This window comes from Trachemys scripta, chromosome 12 (assembly GCF_013100865.1).
Source record: "Trachemys scripta elegans isolate TJP31775 chromosome 12, CAS_Tse_1.0, whole genome shotgun sequence".
In the NCBI taxonomy this organism is placed as follows: Eukaryota; Metazoa; Chordata; order Testudines; family Emydidae; genus Trachemys; species Trachemys scripta.
In genome coordinates, this window is record NC_048309.1 from 810,398 (window position 1) to 828,140 (window position 17,743).

A 17,743-nucleotide genomic window follows, 5' to 3' on the forward strand; every position below is an offset into this window, starting at 1 on the left:
TACCAGGCCATGAGCTCACCCCACTGCCCTCGTGCCAGCCCGGCAGTGCCTGGCCTACAGCCGGGGCCAAAGGCACCAGCAGGGCCCTGGCCTGCCCTCCCAAGAGCGAGCGGCCTGCGGCAGGGACCTCGGCCAGGCTCCCCCTCGCCCTGCCGGGGCCGGGGCCTGAGCCCCTGCCCGGCTGCCTGCCCGGCCGGCCCCCGCCCTGGACGGACCAGCGCCGTGCCTGGCTCCTGCCGCCAGAGGCTCCCAGCCCCCCCTCGCAGGCCGCCCCCCCCCCCCTAGGCTGCCCCCCCCCCCCCAAACCGCCCCTCGGCTGCAGGCCGCCCGCCCCCAGCCCCTAGGCTGCGCCTGCCCGGTTCTCGCGCTCTGGGCGCAGTCTGTCCCGCGCGCAGCGCTCCGGGAGTGTCCCGGGGCTGCCCCCAGCCCGGCCGGTCGCCGGGGGCTCTGGGAGCCGGGCCGGGCCGAACCCGGCGGCTGTACTCGAGCGGGGCTCGGGGCTCGATACCCGGGAGGGGCCGCTCCGCTCCGGGGCGCAGCGTCCTGGGCTGGCCCGTGCGCTCCGGGCCCCACCCGCCGCAGTGCCCGGCCCAGCGCGGAGCGCAGCTGCTGGAGCAGCGCCGGCCCCGCTCGGGGACCCCGCTCCCAGGTGAGCCAGGGCTGGGGGGGCTCGGGGAGGATGGTCCCTAAGGAGTCCCCACAGCCTCGGGCACCGCGGGAGCTTCCAGCCCTGCCTTGGCTGCCCCCTGCCCGGCGCCGGGGGACCCGGGCCCCAAATCCAGCTCGGAACCAGCATTTCAGCCGCCGCCCCAGGGAGAGACTCGCAACTCCCCCAGGATCGGTGCTTGGCCCTCGGGGAGACCCCCCCGGTCAGTGCTTGGCCCCCGGGGAGACCCTGGGCCCATTGGAGACACCCCCCACCCCACATTAGTGTTCAGCCTGGGGCTCAAGCCATGATGAGAAACTGGAGGGAGTTCAGAGAAGAGCAAAAGGGCCGGGGTTCGGGGCTGAGACGAGAGCCTGGGCCCCCCACGTGGGTGGGCGAAGCCAGGGCTCCAGGGGCACCCGGGTAGTTGCCAAGGGAGCTGGAGCGGAGATGAGTGCAGACTATGGGGCTGTTGCCAGGAGCCATGGGCTGTGAGGGGGCGCTTGGCCTGTGCAGGCCCCCCCAGGATGGTGTTACTGCTGAGCGTGGGCCGTGCGCTCGGAGCAGCACAGCCAGAACGTGCTGCCAGACGGGACCGGGCTTCTCTTTGTGCTTGGCCCAGGGTGCTCTGGCCCTAAGACAGAATGGGTGAGAGGCCTGTCGTGGCTTGGGGCCATGCTGAAGTAGTTGGGAGGGGCTGGCACTAGGAGGGGCAAGGGGGGTGCCATGCTAGCTGTGCTGTGTGCACCGGGTCTGGGCGGTAACCCCTGTGCTAGGCAGGGTCTGGGCCTCCACCAACTCGGGGAAAAGGGGGTGGCAGTGATGGAGTTTGTCCTTCCCCTAGGAGAGCTGTGGAGATCAGCGCCTGGAGACACCACCGCGCTTGTTGCTCATTAGCCTGGGTGACCTTCCCGTTCCCTGTCCCTGGCCAGAGCTAAGCGGGTTTGTTACATGTTTAATATCCTGAGAGTGTGATTAGTCGGTGTTTAATTACGGATCCAACCTGGGAGATAATCCACGTCTGAGCAGGGAGTCGCGCCGGGCGAGTTCCCATCTGGGCGCTCCTGACTCCCAGGCCCCTGCCCTAAAACAGCTGTTCACAGCTGCCTGAACCAAGCCTCTCCTGGCTGCTCCCCAAATGCTCAGCTCCAGCCCCCCTTGCCTGGGCTCCTTTGTCCCGTTTCTTCTGGGACAGTTCCCAATGGAAGCCGGAACGTCTCCGCCTCCTCCCTCAGCACACCCTGCCAGAAACGGCCCAGGCTGGTGGGGCTGCAGCCAGGGCAGGATATCGGGGTTTGTGTTCCTCTCTTATTTGTTCCTTTGCCTCTCCCCTGTGCTAACAGGAAGGGGGTTTGGGCTGAGCAACCGATTCGTTAACCATTTATCAGCCCTCGCTCTGCCCATAGGCTTCTGAGAGAGATGCCGTCTGCCTCTCATGGACTGTGGGCGATTTCAGCCAGCAGTGGCCCCTTCCACACCCCTGGGTGCGTGGGGGCCAGCCGGCTCACTCTGGGGCTCCAAGCAGGCCCTTCTGGCCTGGATCCAGAGCTGGCAAAGGTGCTGTCCCCCGCCTGGTCCTGTGCAGGGCTGTGTCGGGAAGGGGAACCAGGTGGCCTCATTCATTTTGATTCCAACGTCTGGGTGGATGAGGTCGCACACAGGGAGCTGCTAGAGACGCTCATTGTCGTCCCGGGTGAGAGTAGAGCAGGGAGGAATGGTCACAGTTCTCACCATGTCACAAGGTCAGAGCGGGCTGCAAGGTGCCGTGCTGGGACCTGTGTTGTTTAATCTCGTTATTAGTGATGTGAGCAGGAGCTGGGCGGGGTGCGGGCAAACGCAGCAGCTGACGGGAGTTCGTCTCACTTCAGCTGCCAGCTGGTGGGTGCTGGTCAGTGGGTGTGCTGAAGTTAGACAAGTGAGGAAATACAGCGTAATTTTTCAAAAGTGAGGTCGTTTCCCATTGGAATGACTTCCCGGGGCCGGGGTGGGTTCCCATCACTGACTCCTTTAAATCCAGACGGGAGGTTTCTCCAGGAGCTCTGCTCTAGGAATGGTTTGGGGGCAGGTCTCTGGCCCGGTCAGACTGGATGATCACAGAGGTCCCTTCTGGCTTTGGAATCCAGGAAGGTGGTAGCAAATGGAAGTCAGTGGTGATAAACACGAAGTGATGCACATTGGAGGGGACAATTTGACACCTCCCAGGGGGCTAGATTAACTGCCAGGGACGGGAGCGGGGTGCCACTGCAGACAGCAATGGAGACCTCTGCTCAATGCACAGCTGCAGGCAGAAGAGCTGCACAAGGACCGGGGTAGAGAATAACACGGGGAATGTTCCAGCGCCTTTGCAGCAATCGATGGTGCGGATCCTGTGGGCAGCGCTGGGCCCCCGTCGCACGCAGCTGGGGGGTCAGGGAAGGGTGATGAGAACGAGCAAGGCTGGGAAAACTGAGCCACAGCACAAGCACCAACGAACGGCCAGTGAAACCGACAGGTGGGGAATTCAAAACTGATAAAGGAAATTCTTATTCACGCATTGTGTAATTAGCCTGTGGAACTCACTGCCACAGGATGTCACTGAGCCAAGAACTTGGCTAGATTCCAAGGGGGGTGGAGATCCCGAATCTCCAGAGATGTCACAGTTAATGCTGACAAAATGGTTGGAAGAGTTCCAGGGTCTGAACTGATCTTTGACTATTGGAGATCAGGGTGAGACCTTTGTGGGGGTCTGTTGACTGACTGTGGGATCCTTGTGCCTCCCTCTGACATGTCTGGGGCTGGCACTGTTGGAGACTGGGGCAATGGGCCTCGGGGCTGAGCCTGTCTGGCCGTTCCTGTGTCCCTCCTGGTGCCCTTTCAATGTAAACCTGGCAGGTGCCAGTTCAGTGTAAGAGTGGGGCTTGTCTCTGGGAGCCGCGGCTTCACCCAAACTGGCCCGGCCCCGCTGGGGACAGCTCTCTGGTGTGCACTGGCTGAGCCGACCCCCTCGGGCTGGCATGGCAGGTGCTCCCGGAGGACACTGCCTTGGGGGCTGTTGAGCAGGGGGGAGTGGCTGGGCCCCCTGACCCCTTCCGGCCCCAGAGCCCCTGTACAAGGGGTCACTTTAAACCCAGTGCTCCCTCCCCTCCCCCCCCCCGGGTAGTTGTCAGCTGGCAAGTCTGGGTGGAGCCCTGGGAGGGGGTTCCTGTCTGGATGTCTGCTCTGGGGAGATAGGGCTGTGTGTGATCCCAGCCAGGCCAGCCCTCCTCTCCAGCACTCTCCCCAGAGAAACCCCCGCAGCCAGGGGGTCCTGGCAGCTCCCTTCTGCCCTGGGGAGCAGCTTCCAGCAGGTACCAACACGCTGAACTAGTGACCTCGAACTGCCGTGGGCTGCTGGGCACTCCAGCCTTCCTGCCTGGGGGGTGACCCTGCCTGCCTGTGGGGCTCTGGGGCTGCTTGGAGGGGGGTGACCCTGCCTGCCCGTGGGGCTCTGGGGCTGCTTGGGGGGGGGTGACCCTGCCTGCCCGGGGGGCTTGGGGGGGGGGGGGGGGGGGGTGACTCTGCCTGCCCGTGGGGCTCAGTCCCATGCTAGCTGCATGTTCGCTTTGGTCCTGCTGGGCGCTGCGCAGAGGCCCGGTGCGGTGCTGCGTAGCCCCCAGCTGTTAGCTCTGGCCCCCGGAGCTACATCTACACAGGGCTAAAACCCCGCGGCTGGCCTGGGCTCTGGCTGCGGGGCTGAAAAATCACCATGCAGACGCTCAGGCGCCCTGCGGGGTGGGAGGTTCCCAGGCCTAGTTCCAGCCCACGCCCAAACGTCAGCATGGCGATTTTTTCGTTCCGGAGCCCGAGTCAGATGACCTGGGCCAGCCACAGCCATGGGGCTTTTATCCCTGCGCAGACGGACCTGGGTCTGCTTGTTCCGGTGTTTGTGGCTGGGTGACCAGGCATTTCCTCAGCCTGGAGCAGGAGCCGGAGAGCCTGACCCGATGGGGAGGGGAGCTCTGCGCTGGGAGATAGGGCAGGAAGGGGTCAGTCAATAGAAGGGAGTTCTTCTCGGCATGATCTTGATGTTGTCCTGGGGGACTCACCGCCACAGGATGTTAAGGAGGTGGGAGTCCCATGGGGCTGCAGTGACACTGGCTGCCGGGATGCTCTGTGGGACAGGAGGTTTCCAGCATTTCGTGCCTTGTTCTGGTGGGAAAGGGGCCAGAACACGGGAATCCAGCTGCTGCCAAGAGCCTGGATGGGGGCAGCAGGACGGGGCCCCACTGGGGAAGGGACTGTGGGTGACCCCCAGGAATCCCCGTCCCAGGGAGGTCTGAACAGGCCCTGCCCTGTGTGACCCGGCCCTTGTCCCCACAGCTCAGCCCCACGAGGCCTTCATGGAGCTTGGGAAGAAGCTAGCCTTGGTCCGGCAGGGGGAGGTGAGTGTGGGCATTTCCTGGTCTAAGCTCAGCCCCCGCCCCCGGGAAGGGCTCTGTGGGGTGGGCATCCCCGGGGCCCAGCGGGGGGAGGGCGTGGGTGTGCCAGGCCGTGACATGCTCTGATCTGACCCACAGGGCGAGAAGTACGTGGTGCTGAAGCGACGCTCCCAGGAAGCAGCGCCTGGCCCGCCGGCCGGCATGGCCCTGTGGGAGGGCCCGCGGGCAGGGCCAGAGGAAGAGGCTGCATTGCCCCACATCCTGGTCACTGACTTCAGTGCTTCGGTGAGACTCGGGGAACCTTCGCCCGCTCCCTTGGCTCCCTGGCCCCTCCCCACCACAGCAGCCCCCCACATCCCCTGCCCTGGGAGCTTGGGGAGGGCTCTGGGCCCCGGGGGGAAGGGAAGGGGGAGAGCTCTGGGCCCCAGAGGGAGGAGAAGGGGGAGAGCTCTGGGCTGGGGCCCCAGCATGGAGCCCCAGGGGCTCTGTTTCACTACAGCCCCCTCATCCCCAGGCCCCTGTGCTCCCAGCTAGTGGTGGGGACAGACCCACAGGCAGCTCATCCTGAATTGGGGGTATGGTATGTCTCCTGGGGGGCAGAGCACTGCAGCCTGGGGCAGCCTCGAGGGGGTCCCTGCTACAGCCCCCGACCCACAGCCGGAGTCCGAGCCCCCAAGAGCGGCAGAGGAGGATGCAGAGAGCGTCTCCAAGGTGAGGGGTGCCCGGCAAAGTAGCCAGTGGCGGCGGGAGGAGCCGGGTGTGGGCCCCCCTGGGATGCCCTGGGTAGAAGGTATCTGACCCGGGGGGGGCGGGGTGTGCTGTGGGAGACACCCCCGGTGAATGGGCAGAGAATGGCGTGTGTTGGTGGGGGACCGTGGTCTTGGGGGCGTGGGGGAGCGGGTTAGAGCCCCAGGTGTTTGGGGGCGCTGTAGACAGTGATCCCGAGCAGGAGTCTGGGGTCACTGGCAGCGGCCAACGCCCGATTTGCCCTGCTGGCGGGATACGTGCGGGAAAGGGGAACCCGACCCTAGTGTCCCCAAGGACACGTGCTGGGTGCTCCACCAGGAGGCAGCGCTGAGGCCTCCAGGCGCTGCAGACGGGGAGTGGCTGGGAGCTCCTGGGCTCATGGGGGTGCTCTGGGCTGTGCTGTTGAGGGACTGAATGGGGGGGCTGGGGAATTGCAGGGGCTGGGCCAGGCCCTGGCAGGGATTCTGTGTCCCCTGCAGGCCCCAGCACCCGTGGGGCAGCCGGGACCCAGTACCCCGGACATGGCGGTATTCCTGGCCCCGCTCCAGGGAGCAGACAGATCCCAGGGGCCTGATCCCGGCGGCTCTTGGGTCACTGCCACACGGAACCCGGGTAGGTCCTGGGCTGCGGGGCGCCTGGCACGCGGCCGCAGGGCTGGCAGGCAGGACAGGGAGGTTCCCCAGAAGTGGGCAGTTCTCCAGCCCCTGGAAGGTGGGGGAGGAGGTGGGGCTGGGGACTGCCCCCAGCTGTGGTGTCCCTTGGTGCCGTCAGAATGGGCAGTGGGCACTGGCTGCAGCTGCGTCACTCCCCCGGCCCTCCTGGCAGCCCCGTGCACCTCCCCCTCCCTCTGCTCTCCCGGCAGCCGGAGTCGGAGCAGGACGCCTCCGAAGATGGAGGGAGCAGCCTGGGCTCCAGCTCTGTGGCGGTGAGTAATAGGCAGGACGGGCTGTCGGATGCCCAGGATCGGTGCTACGCCCCCAGCCGTGGAACAGTCTCTAGGACAGTCCCCGTCAGTGCCAGGCCCCCCAGCCCCCGGGGTCTCCCTCTTCCTGCCCCGGGCAGGACGTGCAGCCTCCCCACCTCCTTAGACAGGACCTCCAGGCTCCTGCCCTCCTGCTTGGCTCCATGAGCTCCGCTCAGCCAGTCCCACTGAGCCAGCCCCTGGGAGAGCCTCGTGCGCCCTGCCGGGGTGACCGCACCTCGCCCCGCCTTTCAGTGACACTCGCACGGCGCTGGCACAACAGGCGGGTTTGTTGTCCCCTGGACACGGCACAGGGAGGCCGTAGGGTGGCCCAGAGAGAGGGAGGCTGAAGCACAGACTGTTCTGGTGAGCCCCAAGCCCAGGCACGCTGCAGAGACCTCCGTGCTCAGGCTCTGGGTCTCCGTCAGAGCTGCTGGGTCACTTCCCAGGTGAGAGCCCCGACTCCTTCCGGCAGCCAACGCTGAGCCCCTCCTCGCTTCATCCCTGTCCCGTGTTCTCGAGCTGGGGTCTGCCCAGCCTCCCTGCTGAGAGGTGGGGACCCGTCTCCCTCTGGGCCGAGGGCCACTGTGAGCTTCCCCCACTTTCCCCCCCCGGCCCCGGTGCTGCTGAGAGGTGGGGACCCGTCTCCCTCTGGGCCGAGGGCCACTGTGAGCTCCCCCGCATCCCCCGGCCCCGATGCTGCTGAGAGGTGGGAACTAGGGCGTCGATTAATCGCAGTTAACCCATGCAATTAACTCAAAAAATTAATTGCAATTATTCGCACTGTTAATCGAATACCAATTGAAATGTATTAAATATTTTGGATGTTTTCTACATTTTCAAATATATCGATTTCAATTACAACACAGAATACAAAGTGGACAGTGCTCACTTTATATTATTTTTATTACGAATATTTGCACTGTAAAATGATAAAAGAAATAGTATTTTTCAGTTCACCTCATACAAGTACTGTAGTGCAATCTCTTTATCGTGAAAGTGCAACTTGCAAATGTAGATTTTTTGTTACATAACTGCACTCAAAAACAAAACAATGTAAAACTTTAGAGCCTACAAGTCCACTCAGTCCTACTTCTCGTTTAGCCAATCGCTAAGAGAAACAAGTTTGTTTACATTTACAGGTGATAAAGCTGCCCACTTCTTATTTACAATGTCACCTGAAAGTGAGAACAGGCATTCACATGGCACTTTTGTAGCCGGCGTTGCAAGGTGTTTACGTGTCAGAGATGCTAAACATTCGTAGGCCCCTTCATGCTTCGGCCACCATTCCAGAGGACATGCTTCCATGCTGATGATGCTCATTACAAAAAATAATGCATTAATTAAATTAGCGACTGAACTCCTAGGGGGAGAATTGTAGGTCCCCTGCTCTGTTTTACCCACATTCTGCCATATATTTCATGTTATAGCAGTCTCGGATGATGACCCAGCACATGTTGCTCGTTTTAAGAACACTGTCACAGCAGATTTAACAAAACGCAAAGGTACCAATGTGAGATTTCTAAAGATAGTTACAGATTTAAGAATCGGAAGTGCCTTCCAAAATCTGAGAGACGATGTGTGGAGCTACTTTCAAAAGTCTTAAAAGACCAACACTCCGATGCAGAAACTACAGAACTCAAACCACCAAAAAGAAAATCAGCCTTCTCCTGGTGGCATCTGACTCAGATGATGAAAATGAACATGTGTTGGTCCGCACTGCTCTGGATTGTTATCAAGCAGAACCCGTCATCAGCATGAACGCATGTCCTCTGGAATGGTGGCTGAAGCATGAAGGGACATATGAATCTTTAGTACATCTGGCACATAAATACCTTGCAACGCTGGTTACAACAGTGCCATGCAAACGCCCGTTCTCACTTCCAGGTGACATTGTAAATAAGAAGAGGGCAACATTATCACCTGTAAATGTAAACAAACTTGTTTGTCTTAGCGATTGGCTGAACGAGAAGTAGGACTGAGTGGACTTGTAGGCTCTAAAGTTTTACGGTGTTTTATTTTTTAATGCAGTTATTTTTTGTACATAATTCTACATTTGTAAGTTCAACTTTCACGATAAAGAGATTGCTCTACAGTACTTGTATTAAGTGAATTGTAAAATACTATTTCTTTTGTTTTTTACAGTGCAAATATTTGAAATAAAAATAATAATATAAAGTGAGCACTGTACCCTTTGTATTCTGTGTTGTAATTGAAATCAATATATTTGGAAATATAGAAAACATCCAAAAATATTTCAATAAATGGTATTCGATTATTCTTTAACAGCGCGATTAATCGCAATTAACTTTTTTAGTTGCTTGACAATCCTCGTGGGAACCCATCTCTCTCTGGGCCGAGAGCCATTGTGCAGCCCCCTACGGCCCTGACGGGCCCCGGTGCTGCTATCTGTCACTCTCTGTGTCTCCCCCCCCAGCTGGACCCTGTGGAGAAGGAGTGGCTGCAAGGGGCGGCCAGCGGGCACCTGCTCACCCTGAGTCACCTGCTCAAACAGGAGCCGTCCCTGGCCACCAGGAAGGCAAGTCTGGCCCTCATGCCTGGTCTGATCTGCTCAGCTGGGCTGGGGAAAGTGGGAGGGGCTCTGGGCCAGACCCGCTGCTCTTGGGCAGTGTGGGGGGCTGCCCCAGCCTTAGCCCGAGCTCACCCATTTTCTCTCTCTCTCTCTCTCTCTCTCTGCTCCCGTGGGACGTGCTGCAGGACTTCACCTCGGTGAGTACAGGGCCATGCCAGGCCCATGCTCCCTCCAGCCCTGACCGGGCGGCTCAGGCTGCAGCTTGGGGTGAGTCGCGCTGCCTTGCGAATCCCAGAGGGGCCTGGGGCAAAGTCAAGCTCTTGGGACCCCAAACTCCTGAGAAATCCCAGCCCCTCCTGCAGCTAATGAACCCACTGCCCCACACCTGCCTGTCCCCTCCCCGCCCTCTTGCCCACCCCCCCATCTACAGGCTCTGATTTCCTGCTCTCTCTCTCTTCCCCGTTGCTGACCTGCTGGGCTCTGGTTCCGGTGCGGCTCAGGGGGTAAGTCGGGGCGGGTGGAGCTGGCTGCTCCCACAGAGGCTCGGGGCGGGGGGTGTTGGGGTTGCTGCAGGTTGGTTGAGCCCTGGTCCCTGGTGGGAGCCCCGATGCCCAGCAGGGAGCCCAGAGGGTCTGGATGGGAGCTCAGCCCAGCCCTGGGGGCAGTAACAGAGCAGTCCAGCCAGCAGCCCGGTCTGTAGGGAGAAGGGAGCCCGAGGCCCGAAGAACAGCTCCCTCCAGGGGTTTCCAAATCCAGATTGTGACGAACTGGGACTGTTCTTACTGTGGTCTGTGAATGCTGACAGGGGAGTGTGGCTAGGATAGTCTGCATTGGGGGATGGGAGTCTGCCCGAAGGCGAATACCTGAGCGTGTAACATGAGAGCCCAGGAAGGGGTTGGAGGCCAGGTGACACCTTGGCCCGGGAAACTGAACAAAGGCTGTGGGAGGGGTCGCTGAAGGCAGAGTCTTGGAAGCTGGGTGGTGAGATGGCTGGGGGGCAGAGATTGCTCTGACCTCCCAAGGGGGGCTGGGATGCCCTGGGACCCCAAGATGGACCTAACTGAGGAGGGCCCTGTTGTCTGTGCCTGCAAGACCTGTCTTGGACTGTATTCCTGTCATCCAAATAAACCTTCTGCTTTACTGGCTGGCTGAGAGTCATGGTGAATCGCAGGAAGCCGGGGGTGCAGGGCCCTGAGTCCCCCAATACTCCGTGACACAGATGTTTGGTGGCTGAGTTTCCTGCCCCAAATGGAAGGTTTTAGCTGCCCTCCCCCTCGCTGGACCAACACCGCGCTGGCTCCGGGGGCCCCATGCAATGCTTCTAACATGTCTCCTTCTCTGCTCCGTCCCTGTCGCCCATCCCTGCTGGCGCCGCCTCCTGCCTCCGCTGCCCGTCCCTGCTGTCACCGGCACTCATCTCCGCTGCCCGTCCCTGTCGCCCGTCCCTGCTGGCGCCGGCGCCCGTCTCCGCTGCCCGTCCCCGCTGCCCGTCCCTGCTGGCGCCGTCTCCTGCCTCCGCTGCCCGTCCCTGCTGGCACCGGCGCCCATCTCCGCTGCCCGTCCCTGCTGGCGCCGTCTCCCGTCTCCGCTGCCCGTCCCTGTCGTCCGTCCCTGCTGGCACCGGCACTCATCTCCGCTGCCCATCCCTGCTGGCGCCGGCGCCCGTCTCGGCCGGGAGCAGTTTGTAAGTATGACCCTTCTGGGACCCCAGGATCAGCCTCGCCCCCTCCCTGCTGCATTCCAGGGCCGGGCTCCCAGGCTCCTCGTCAGCGAGCTGAGCGCTGGCAGATGGGGCGCAGGGCAGGGGCCCCAGCGGGGCTCTAGGGCAGAGTGGGCAGATAGACTCAGCTCAGGGCTGGGAGTCAGGACTCCTGGGTTCTGTTTCTGAACATAGTGACCCCCCCACCCCGGGACAGCGCCCCCTTCAGCCCCACGGGAGGGTGCCATGGAGCCGGCCAGGGGAGAGGTGCCGGTGTCTGTGTTCTGCCCACGTTCCCCACTGGAGATGCGATGCAGGTAGATTTTTTGCCCAGGATGAGTGGAGCTGGGGGGTGGGGCAGAGGTGGTTCGGCCTGAGCCCAGGATGGTGGGGATCAGGGTGAGTGAAGGTGGGCTGGGGGGGGGCAGCAGGGGGTCTGAGCCCAGCATGGGGGGGGAAGGGCTCTCTCAGGGGATGGGCGAGGCTGGGGGGCAGCAGGGGGTCTGAGCCCAGCCCTGCCTCTCCCCACAGACAGCGCTGCACTGGGCGGCCAAGCACGGCAAGGAGGACTTGGTCTCGCTGCTAGTGGCTGCAGGAGCCGATGTGAACACGCGCTCGGTGAGTTCCCGGCGGGCGAGGGGAGGCGGGCGGGCGGGGGGCTCGGGGCCCTGTCCAGCCCCAGGCAGCAGGTCCCAGCAGGGGCTCTGCCAGCCCCAGGCCCATGGCCTCCCACCTCCCTGAGTGGGGCCTGGAGGGTGGGGTCCCTGGCCTGGGGAGCTGAGTGCCAAGTGGGGCAGAGCCCCGAGGGGGCTGTGAGCAGTGGGGGGCAGTGATCCATATGTGCCTGGCTCTAACGGGTTCTCCTCTCCCCCTCCCCACGCTGCTCCCCATGCTCGGACCCAGCACGTGAGTACCTGCTGTCTTCCTGCCCAGCTGCTGTGCGGGCAGGAGGAGCCGGGGGCATGGGGGCTGCCGGGGGCTTGCCAGGACACCAGGCGAGGGGGCTGTGCTGGGCGAGGGCCTGAGCTACGGTGGGATGGGGCATGTCGGAGGAGGGGTGGCGGCCAGAGCCCCATTGGAGCCTGCACTGCGCTGGCAGCGGGGCACTGCATTGGCAGCGTGGCACTGCATGTGCAGGGCATGAAGGGTTAACTGGAAGTGGGTCCTGGAGCTCTGCACTAACCCTGTGCTCTCTCCCCCCCTCCCCCCCCGAGCAGGGCGTGAGTATGCAGGTGCCCGGGGACGGACAGATGGACGGACCTCGCAACAGGCTCCTCAGGACAGATTAGGCAGTGGGCACTGGTGCCCGGGGGCGGGTGATTGTTGCTGGAGCAGGACTGGATGCTGGGGGGTCTCACTGGGAAGGGTGGGGGCGGGGAGATCATTGGGGGCAGTGCTGTGGAAGGGGGCATTTTTCAGGGCCGGGGGGCCGCTCTGAGGGGGTGATGCCCACGTCCCCCGGGTGGGGAGATTGCTGGGGGTGGGGGGGAGTCTCCTGGGCAGCTCCATTTCCTTCCTCCAGGGCTTGGCCGGGGGTCTGATGCCACCGGTCCCTCGTGTCCTGATGCCTCCATGTCCCCGCAGGGCTACACCCCACTACACATTGCTGCTCTGCATGGACACCGCCAGGTCATGGACCTGCTCGTCCGCAGCTACGGTGAGCAGCCCCTGCCCCAGGGACCTGCCCCCCAGCCTGGACCCTTCTCGTGGGAAGGGGCGTGGGCGGGGCTGAAGCCAAGGGTCCCCCTGCTGGGTGACCCGTGTTGGGGAGGGGGTCACGGCCCAGGACTTGGAGCCCTCTTGGTGCATTCTCCATCCTGGGGCCAGGCCGCCGGGGGGGGGCAGTGCCCGGCGAGGGGGGCTGAACTGCGTGTCCCAGCAGGTGCCAAGCAGAACGTGCGGGATCACAGTGGGCACCTGGCCAGACACTACCTGGGAGCAGAGAAGCCGCTGGACAGAGCCGCCACGCTGCCCCGTGAGAAATGCCCCTTGTCTGTCTGTCTGTCTGTCCCCCCTTCCTGCAGGTCCATGGAGGGGGGCCGCAAGCAGTGTGTGCATGGGGGGAGGGGCACACAAGCGAGGGCGGGGCTTAGCCTGGCTGCCTGGGGGGGGGGGGTCTGTGCAAAGGGCTGGGCACCCCCTGCTCGGTGCCACCATGTGCACCCGTTGAGCTCAGCTGTGCCCCAGGGCAGGGGACAGGACAGGGGCTGTCAGGGTGTGTGTGCGGAGGGGGCTGGGGGTTGTAGCCCTGCTGGGAGGGGGCCGTATCTCCTGCCCTGACCCTGCCCTGCCCTCTCTCCCCCAGAGCTGCCAGCAGTGCGCGGCAGGAACAGGGCGCTGGCCTGTCTGCTCTTGCCCAAGGGCAGCGGCCAGGCCCGGAAGCGCTGGGGCTCTGCCGAGGACCTGACGGAGGAGGAGGAGCGGGGGCAGGCGCAGCACCTCGCCGTGCCAGCCTCGTACCGCGCCGTGCGCAAGTTCTCCCGGTAGTGGGGCCGGCTCCCGGCCCCTGCCAGCCCGGCCCTAGTGCCACCCGCTGCCGGGGGCTCAGGCTGCCCCTCAGTCCTGACCCACAGCCCCTGCTGTCCCGCCCTGGTGATTCCCATCTCCACCGACACGGCGCTCGCTCGGTTACTGCCGGCTCTGCCAGCGCCAGGCGCCCCGCCCGGCCCGGGAGCACCACGCCCCTGCAGCTCTGCCGTTTTCTAATGGATCCTGACGCTGAAATAAATCACTTCGTGCAGCTGTGGGTCCACGTCTGTGTCAGCCCCGGCCCGGGGGCAGAGTCCGGAAGGGCCCTCGGGGTCACGGGCCCCTCCCGCCGGGGACTGAGTGAACGGCGGGGCTGAGGGCAGCGGGATTCCTGCGACCAGAGCCCTCGGGGGCAGGGCGGGTGGCTCCAGGGTGCGATGCTGACGTGCACACGCCCATACCCCCCACCTCGCCCTGCTGCTGGGGTCTCCCCTGGCACCGCCGAGCAGCTGCTGCTGTTTGGAATCTGTTTCCCAGGCCCCCCTGCCCCTGCCCTCCCCTCCAGGGCTCGTCTGCCCCCTCCCTGCAGCCCAGCTGGGGCTAAGCCCAGCTCAGCTGCACCCCCCTGCCTGGGGAGGTTCTGCCCAGGGCTCAGTGATGGGTCCTTTCACCTGGGCACCTCTCACCGCCCGCAGCTGGGCTCAGCACAGCCAAGTAGCCCAGGGCGCTGCCCTGAGGATCCCCAGAGCTATGGCTGCACCTGGGGTGGGGGGCCAGGCAGCAAGGTGGGTTCTCTTCCCCTGCCCCCACAGCAGCCCTGGCTCCATCCCCCGCCCCCACACTGGGCAGGGCCCAGGCAACTGCCGGGCCTCCCTTCCTGGGGGGGGGCCTGCTGGGCGGTAGGCCGCAGGCGGCCTGACTCCTTTCACCGCGGGCCCCCCCTGGAGCACCAGTGCCAATACCAACGGCTCCTCCAGCCTCGCCCCAGCCCTGGGCTGAGGCCTGTGCCACCCCAGCGCTGCCTCCCCAGGCCCACCACTGCTGCCCTCTGGTCACCCCCGTGGGCCATGAGGCCAAGCCCATCCCCCCTCCAGTCCAATGGGGGCTGGGCTAGGGACGGTTATGCCCCATGTCTTGGTGCAGCAGAACCCCACCGTGCCAGCCGGGCACTATCGCCATACGCACGGGGCTCCTCCGGCCTGGTGCCACGTGTCACCCCCGGGATGGCCGGCACGGGAGCGCGGTCGTGGCATGACCATGGCATGTTGGACTTGCAGGGAACCAGCCGTGCTGGGGGATTTACCACCCAGACAATCTGTGCGGGCGCTTTAACAGGAGCTGGCACCAGACTGCTAGTCCTTGCTAAGCAGCTGTCAATCACCCTGCTGGCCCCACACGGACCCTCCCCGCCCCCAGCCCCCTATAAAGCTCCGTGCTCTGGGCTCCTTCCCACTGGTCCCAGCAGCATGGCGGCAGCACAGCTGGTGTGGGGGGAGGCTCAGGCTGGCAACAAGCCGGGGGGCCCCAGAGGGGCGTGGGGGGCCCCAGGGCTGCCGCCTCCCCCTCACCACGCTGTCCTGCAGCTGCCCTGCGCCTACCCGGCACCACAGGACACCAACCTGCTGCCACCGCACCTGAGTCTCCTGGCACAGCCAGTAAGTGACGGGCCGCCAGGCCTGGGGTGTTGGGGAGGGGCAGGAGGCTGTTGCCGCCCCTCAGGGGGTGCCCTGCACGTGGCCCCCACCCCAGTGGGAAAAGCGGGGGGGCGGGCAGTTCGCTGCACCCATTGTGGCTGGGAGGAGGGCAGGGGGCCGAGCACCCACTGGCAAAGCGTCTGCCACCCTGAGCTCAAACGGGAGAGGAGGCTAATGGGTGGCTCAGGGGCAGGGAACCAGGATTCCTGGGGGTCTAGCCCTGGCACTGGGTGGGACATTGCAGGCGAGTGGTTACAGCCGGGCATCATTGCTCACTCTGCTACTCACGCCTTGGTCCCCTGCAGCCAACTGTACACGCTGCCCCAGAGACTGGGACTTGCCTGCCTCCCTTCCCTGTGGGGTAGCAGCTCTCCCTGTTGTGGGGTGGGTAGCTGGCTGTATGGGCCCGCTGAGCGCCCCCCCCCAACCAAACAATAGTTCCCAGGAGCTGTGGTCCTGCCCTCCCCATTGGCTCCGGTGGAGGCCACAGCGCTATCCTCGGGAGCAGGGGTGGGTGCTGGGAGCCCCCTCCAGCAAACCCCAGGGGGCTGCCTGTGGCTTTCAGTACTCTGGAGTGGGGGGCAGAGCTGGGCCTGCCCCACAGACGGTCTGTCCCCAGGATCAGCTCTCATCTGGCAGGGCTGGGATGGTCCCATGTCGTTCCCCCCCCTCCCCACCGCTGGAGCAGGCCCAGCAGAGCAGTGGGCTAGCCTGGGGGTGTATCCATAGAGCCCAGCCTGCCCCCCGGACAGAGCCTAGAGGGCAGGGGGGGCCGCTGAGGGGCACTTCCCAGTGTGCTCAGCACAAGAGCGGAGAGGAACTGGGAGCCCCGGCAGGATATGGGGGAAGGACACTAGATTTCCCGGAGCAAAAGCCCCGCTCTCCCCTCAGGGAGCAGATACCAACAAATGTGCCAGTCCCGTGTGACTGAACCCTGGGGCAGGGCTGGGAGCTCATGGCTTGGGCAATCCACCAGCAAGCCCCTTCCCTGCCCACGCCTCGGCAGGGCCCTGCAGCCACCTCTGCACCGAGGGCTTCACCGCCCTGTCCTGTGCCTTCCAGGTGACGGCTGCTTACAACCTCCAGCCCCTGCTCCTGCCCGGCCCCGTGCTGTGTGCCCCCTGCTTCGGCCAGGGCCTGCCCGCGGAGCTGTCCCGAGCCAGGGCGGCCACCTCCCGGGAGAGCACCAGCGCCCTGAAGGCCTGGCTGGGCCAGCACTTGAGGAACCCCTACCCCAGCAAGGGCGAGAAGGTCATGCTGGCCATCATCAGCAAGATGAGCCTCCCCCAGGTCTCCACGTGGTTCGCCAACGCCCGCCGGCGCCTCAGGAAGGAGAAGCGTCTGCGTCGGGCCCCCCGCAGCAAGTGGGACAGAGATGCCAGCGAGGGCGAGGCGGAGTGCGAGCAACAGCAGGGCGAGGGGCCGGGTGGCAGCCCCAAGGGGGTCAGCCCTGGCCCCTGTCTGGAGTCAGAGCACCAGCGGCCAAGCCCCAAGCCCAACGCTGCTGGGCTGACACCGGAGACGCAGCCCCAGCAGCCCAAGCGCTGGTGTCTGGCTGAGACCGCGACATGCACCCGGCAGGAGCAGAGCTCCTGCCTGCGGCTGGAGGTGGCACCCCCCGGCTGGGGCCTTGGGGCGCCAGGGGGAGCCACGTACGTCCTACCCCCACAGCTCAGCCTGGCCCTTCCCTGGCGCACCGAGAGCCACCGGACGCCCCCACTGTGACGGCAGGGCCCAGGCAGCAACCGGCCTGGGACTCACAGCGGGGAGCGGGGGGCTCTGCCCACGGGGACCCAGGCTGTGCAGAGGCCCTCCCAGGTGTTCAGCGGTGCAAGAGGCGGGGGGGGCTGTAGATTTGGGGGAGGCTCTAGGGTAAAGAGTGAGTCTGTGGGGCAACAAGGGCCTGGGGGCTGGTTCCTTGCGTGGCTCCCAGAAGCCAATAAAATATGTCGGGGGAGGGGGAGCCAGGAGGGGGCTGGAGGTTGGGGAGGGGGAGGCCAGGGGGCTAGAGCCTGCGGCTCGGGACGGTGGGGGAGGCCAGGCGGAGTGGGTTTGAATGGGGCCCAGACCCCAGCCCAGGCAAGGTCGCTCCCATTGGGCTGTTGCCAGGGTTGTCACCAGCCCCACAGGATGGCAAGCGACAGGGCCAAGAGGGGCAGTGGGGCCAGCCCCACGTGCTCAGGCCAGAAGTCTGCACTTCAGTCACACTGTCCCTAACCTGGTGTCCCCCCAGCGCTCCCCTCGGGGGGCTCAGCGCCTAGCTGGGGGCCTGGGGCGGTGCCCACACAGCCGGGGCACTTGGGCTTTGCCGTGGTCTGTCTAATAAAGCTGAATAAGCAACTCGACATCACCAGCCTCTTCCTGCGAGTGTGGTACCAGCCAACAGGCTCCATCAGCCCCCCACCCCGACCTAGGGACCCTACTGCCAAGAGCTGGGGGCGGGACCCCCATCTGTGGCGTCAGGAGGGCTGCAGCCCCTAGTGGCTTGGCCTCCACTCCACTCACAGCTCAGCTGGGGGCCTGGAGCCCCCCGAGGGGCTGCGACAGTTTGTAGCGTGGCGTGCTGCCACCACTGAACAAAATTGTAAACCCTGGGT

General features: G+C 64.3%; 1 protein-coding gene across 1 annotated transcript; it reads left to right on the forward strand.

Moving 5' to 3' along the window:
- Positions 1 to 322: 322 nt before the first annotated feature.
- Positions 323 to 17,493, forward strand: LOC117885898. Its single transcript, XM_034787428.1, has 14 exons — positions 323 to 649; positions 4,985 to 5,046; positions 5,182 to 5,328; positions 5,644 to 5,754; positions 6,653 to 6,715; positions 9,189 to 9,290; positions 9,470 to 9,481; positions 10,025 to 10,030; positions 11,515 to 11,601; positions 11,867 to 11,889; positions 12,201 to 12,203; positions 12,568 to 12,640; positions 12,866 to 12,958; positions 16,209 to 17,493. Exons 2-14 carry the CDS (start codon positions 5,005 to 5,007, stop codon positions 16,869 to 16,871), a joined length of 1,425 nt encoding a protein of 474 aa, XP_034643319.1. The 5' UTR covers positions 323 to 649; positions 4,985 to 5,004; the 3' UTR covers positions 16,872 to 17,493.
- The last annotated feature ends 250 nt before the right edge of the window (positions 17,494 to 17,743 follow it).

Coding starts and splice junctions, on each gene's coding strand:
- LOC117885898 (XM_034787428.1), top strand. CDS start 5,005: ATGGAGCTTGGGAAGAAGCTAGCCTTGGTCCGGCAGGGGGAG. Junction 11,602..11,866: donor CCGATGTGAACACGCGCTCG/GTGAGTTCCCGG, acceptor CTCCCCACGCTG/CTCCCCATGCTCGGACCCAG. Junction 12,641..12,865: donor CCTGCTCGTCCGCAGCTACG/GTGAGCAGCCCC, acceptor GTGTCCCAGCAG/GTGCCAAGCAGAACGTGCGG.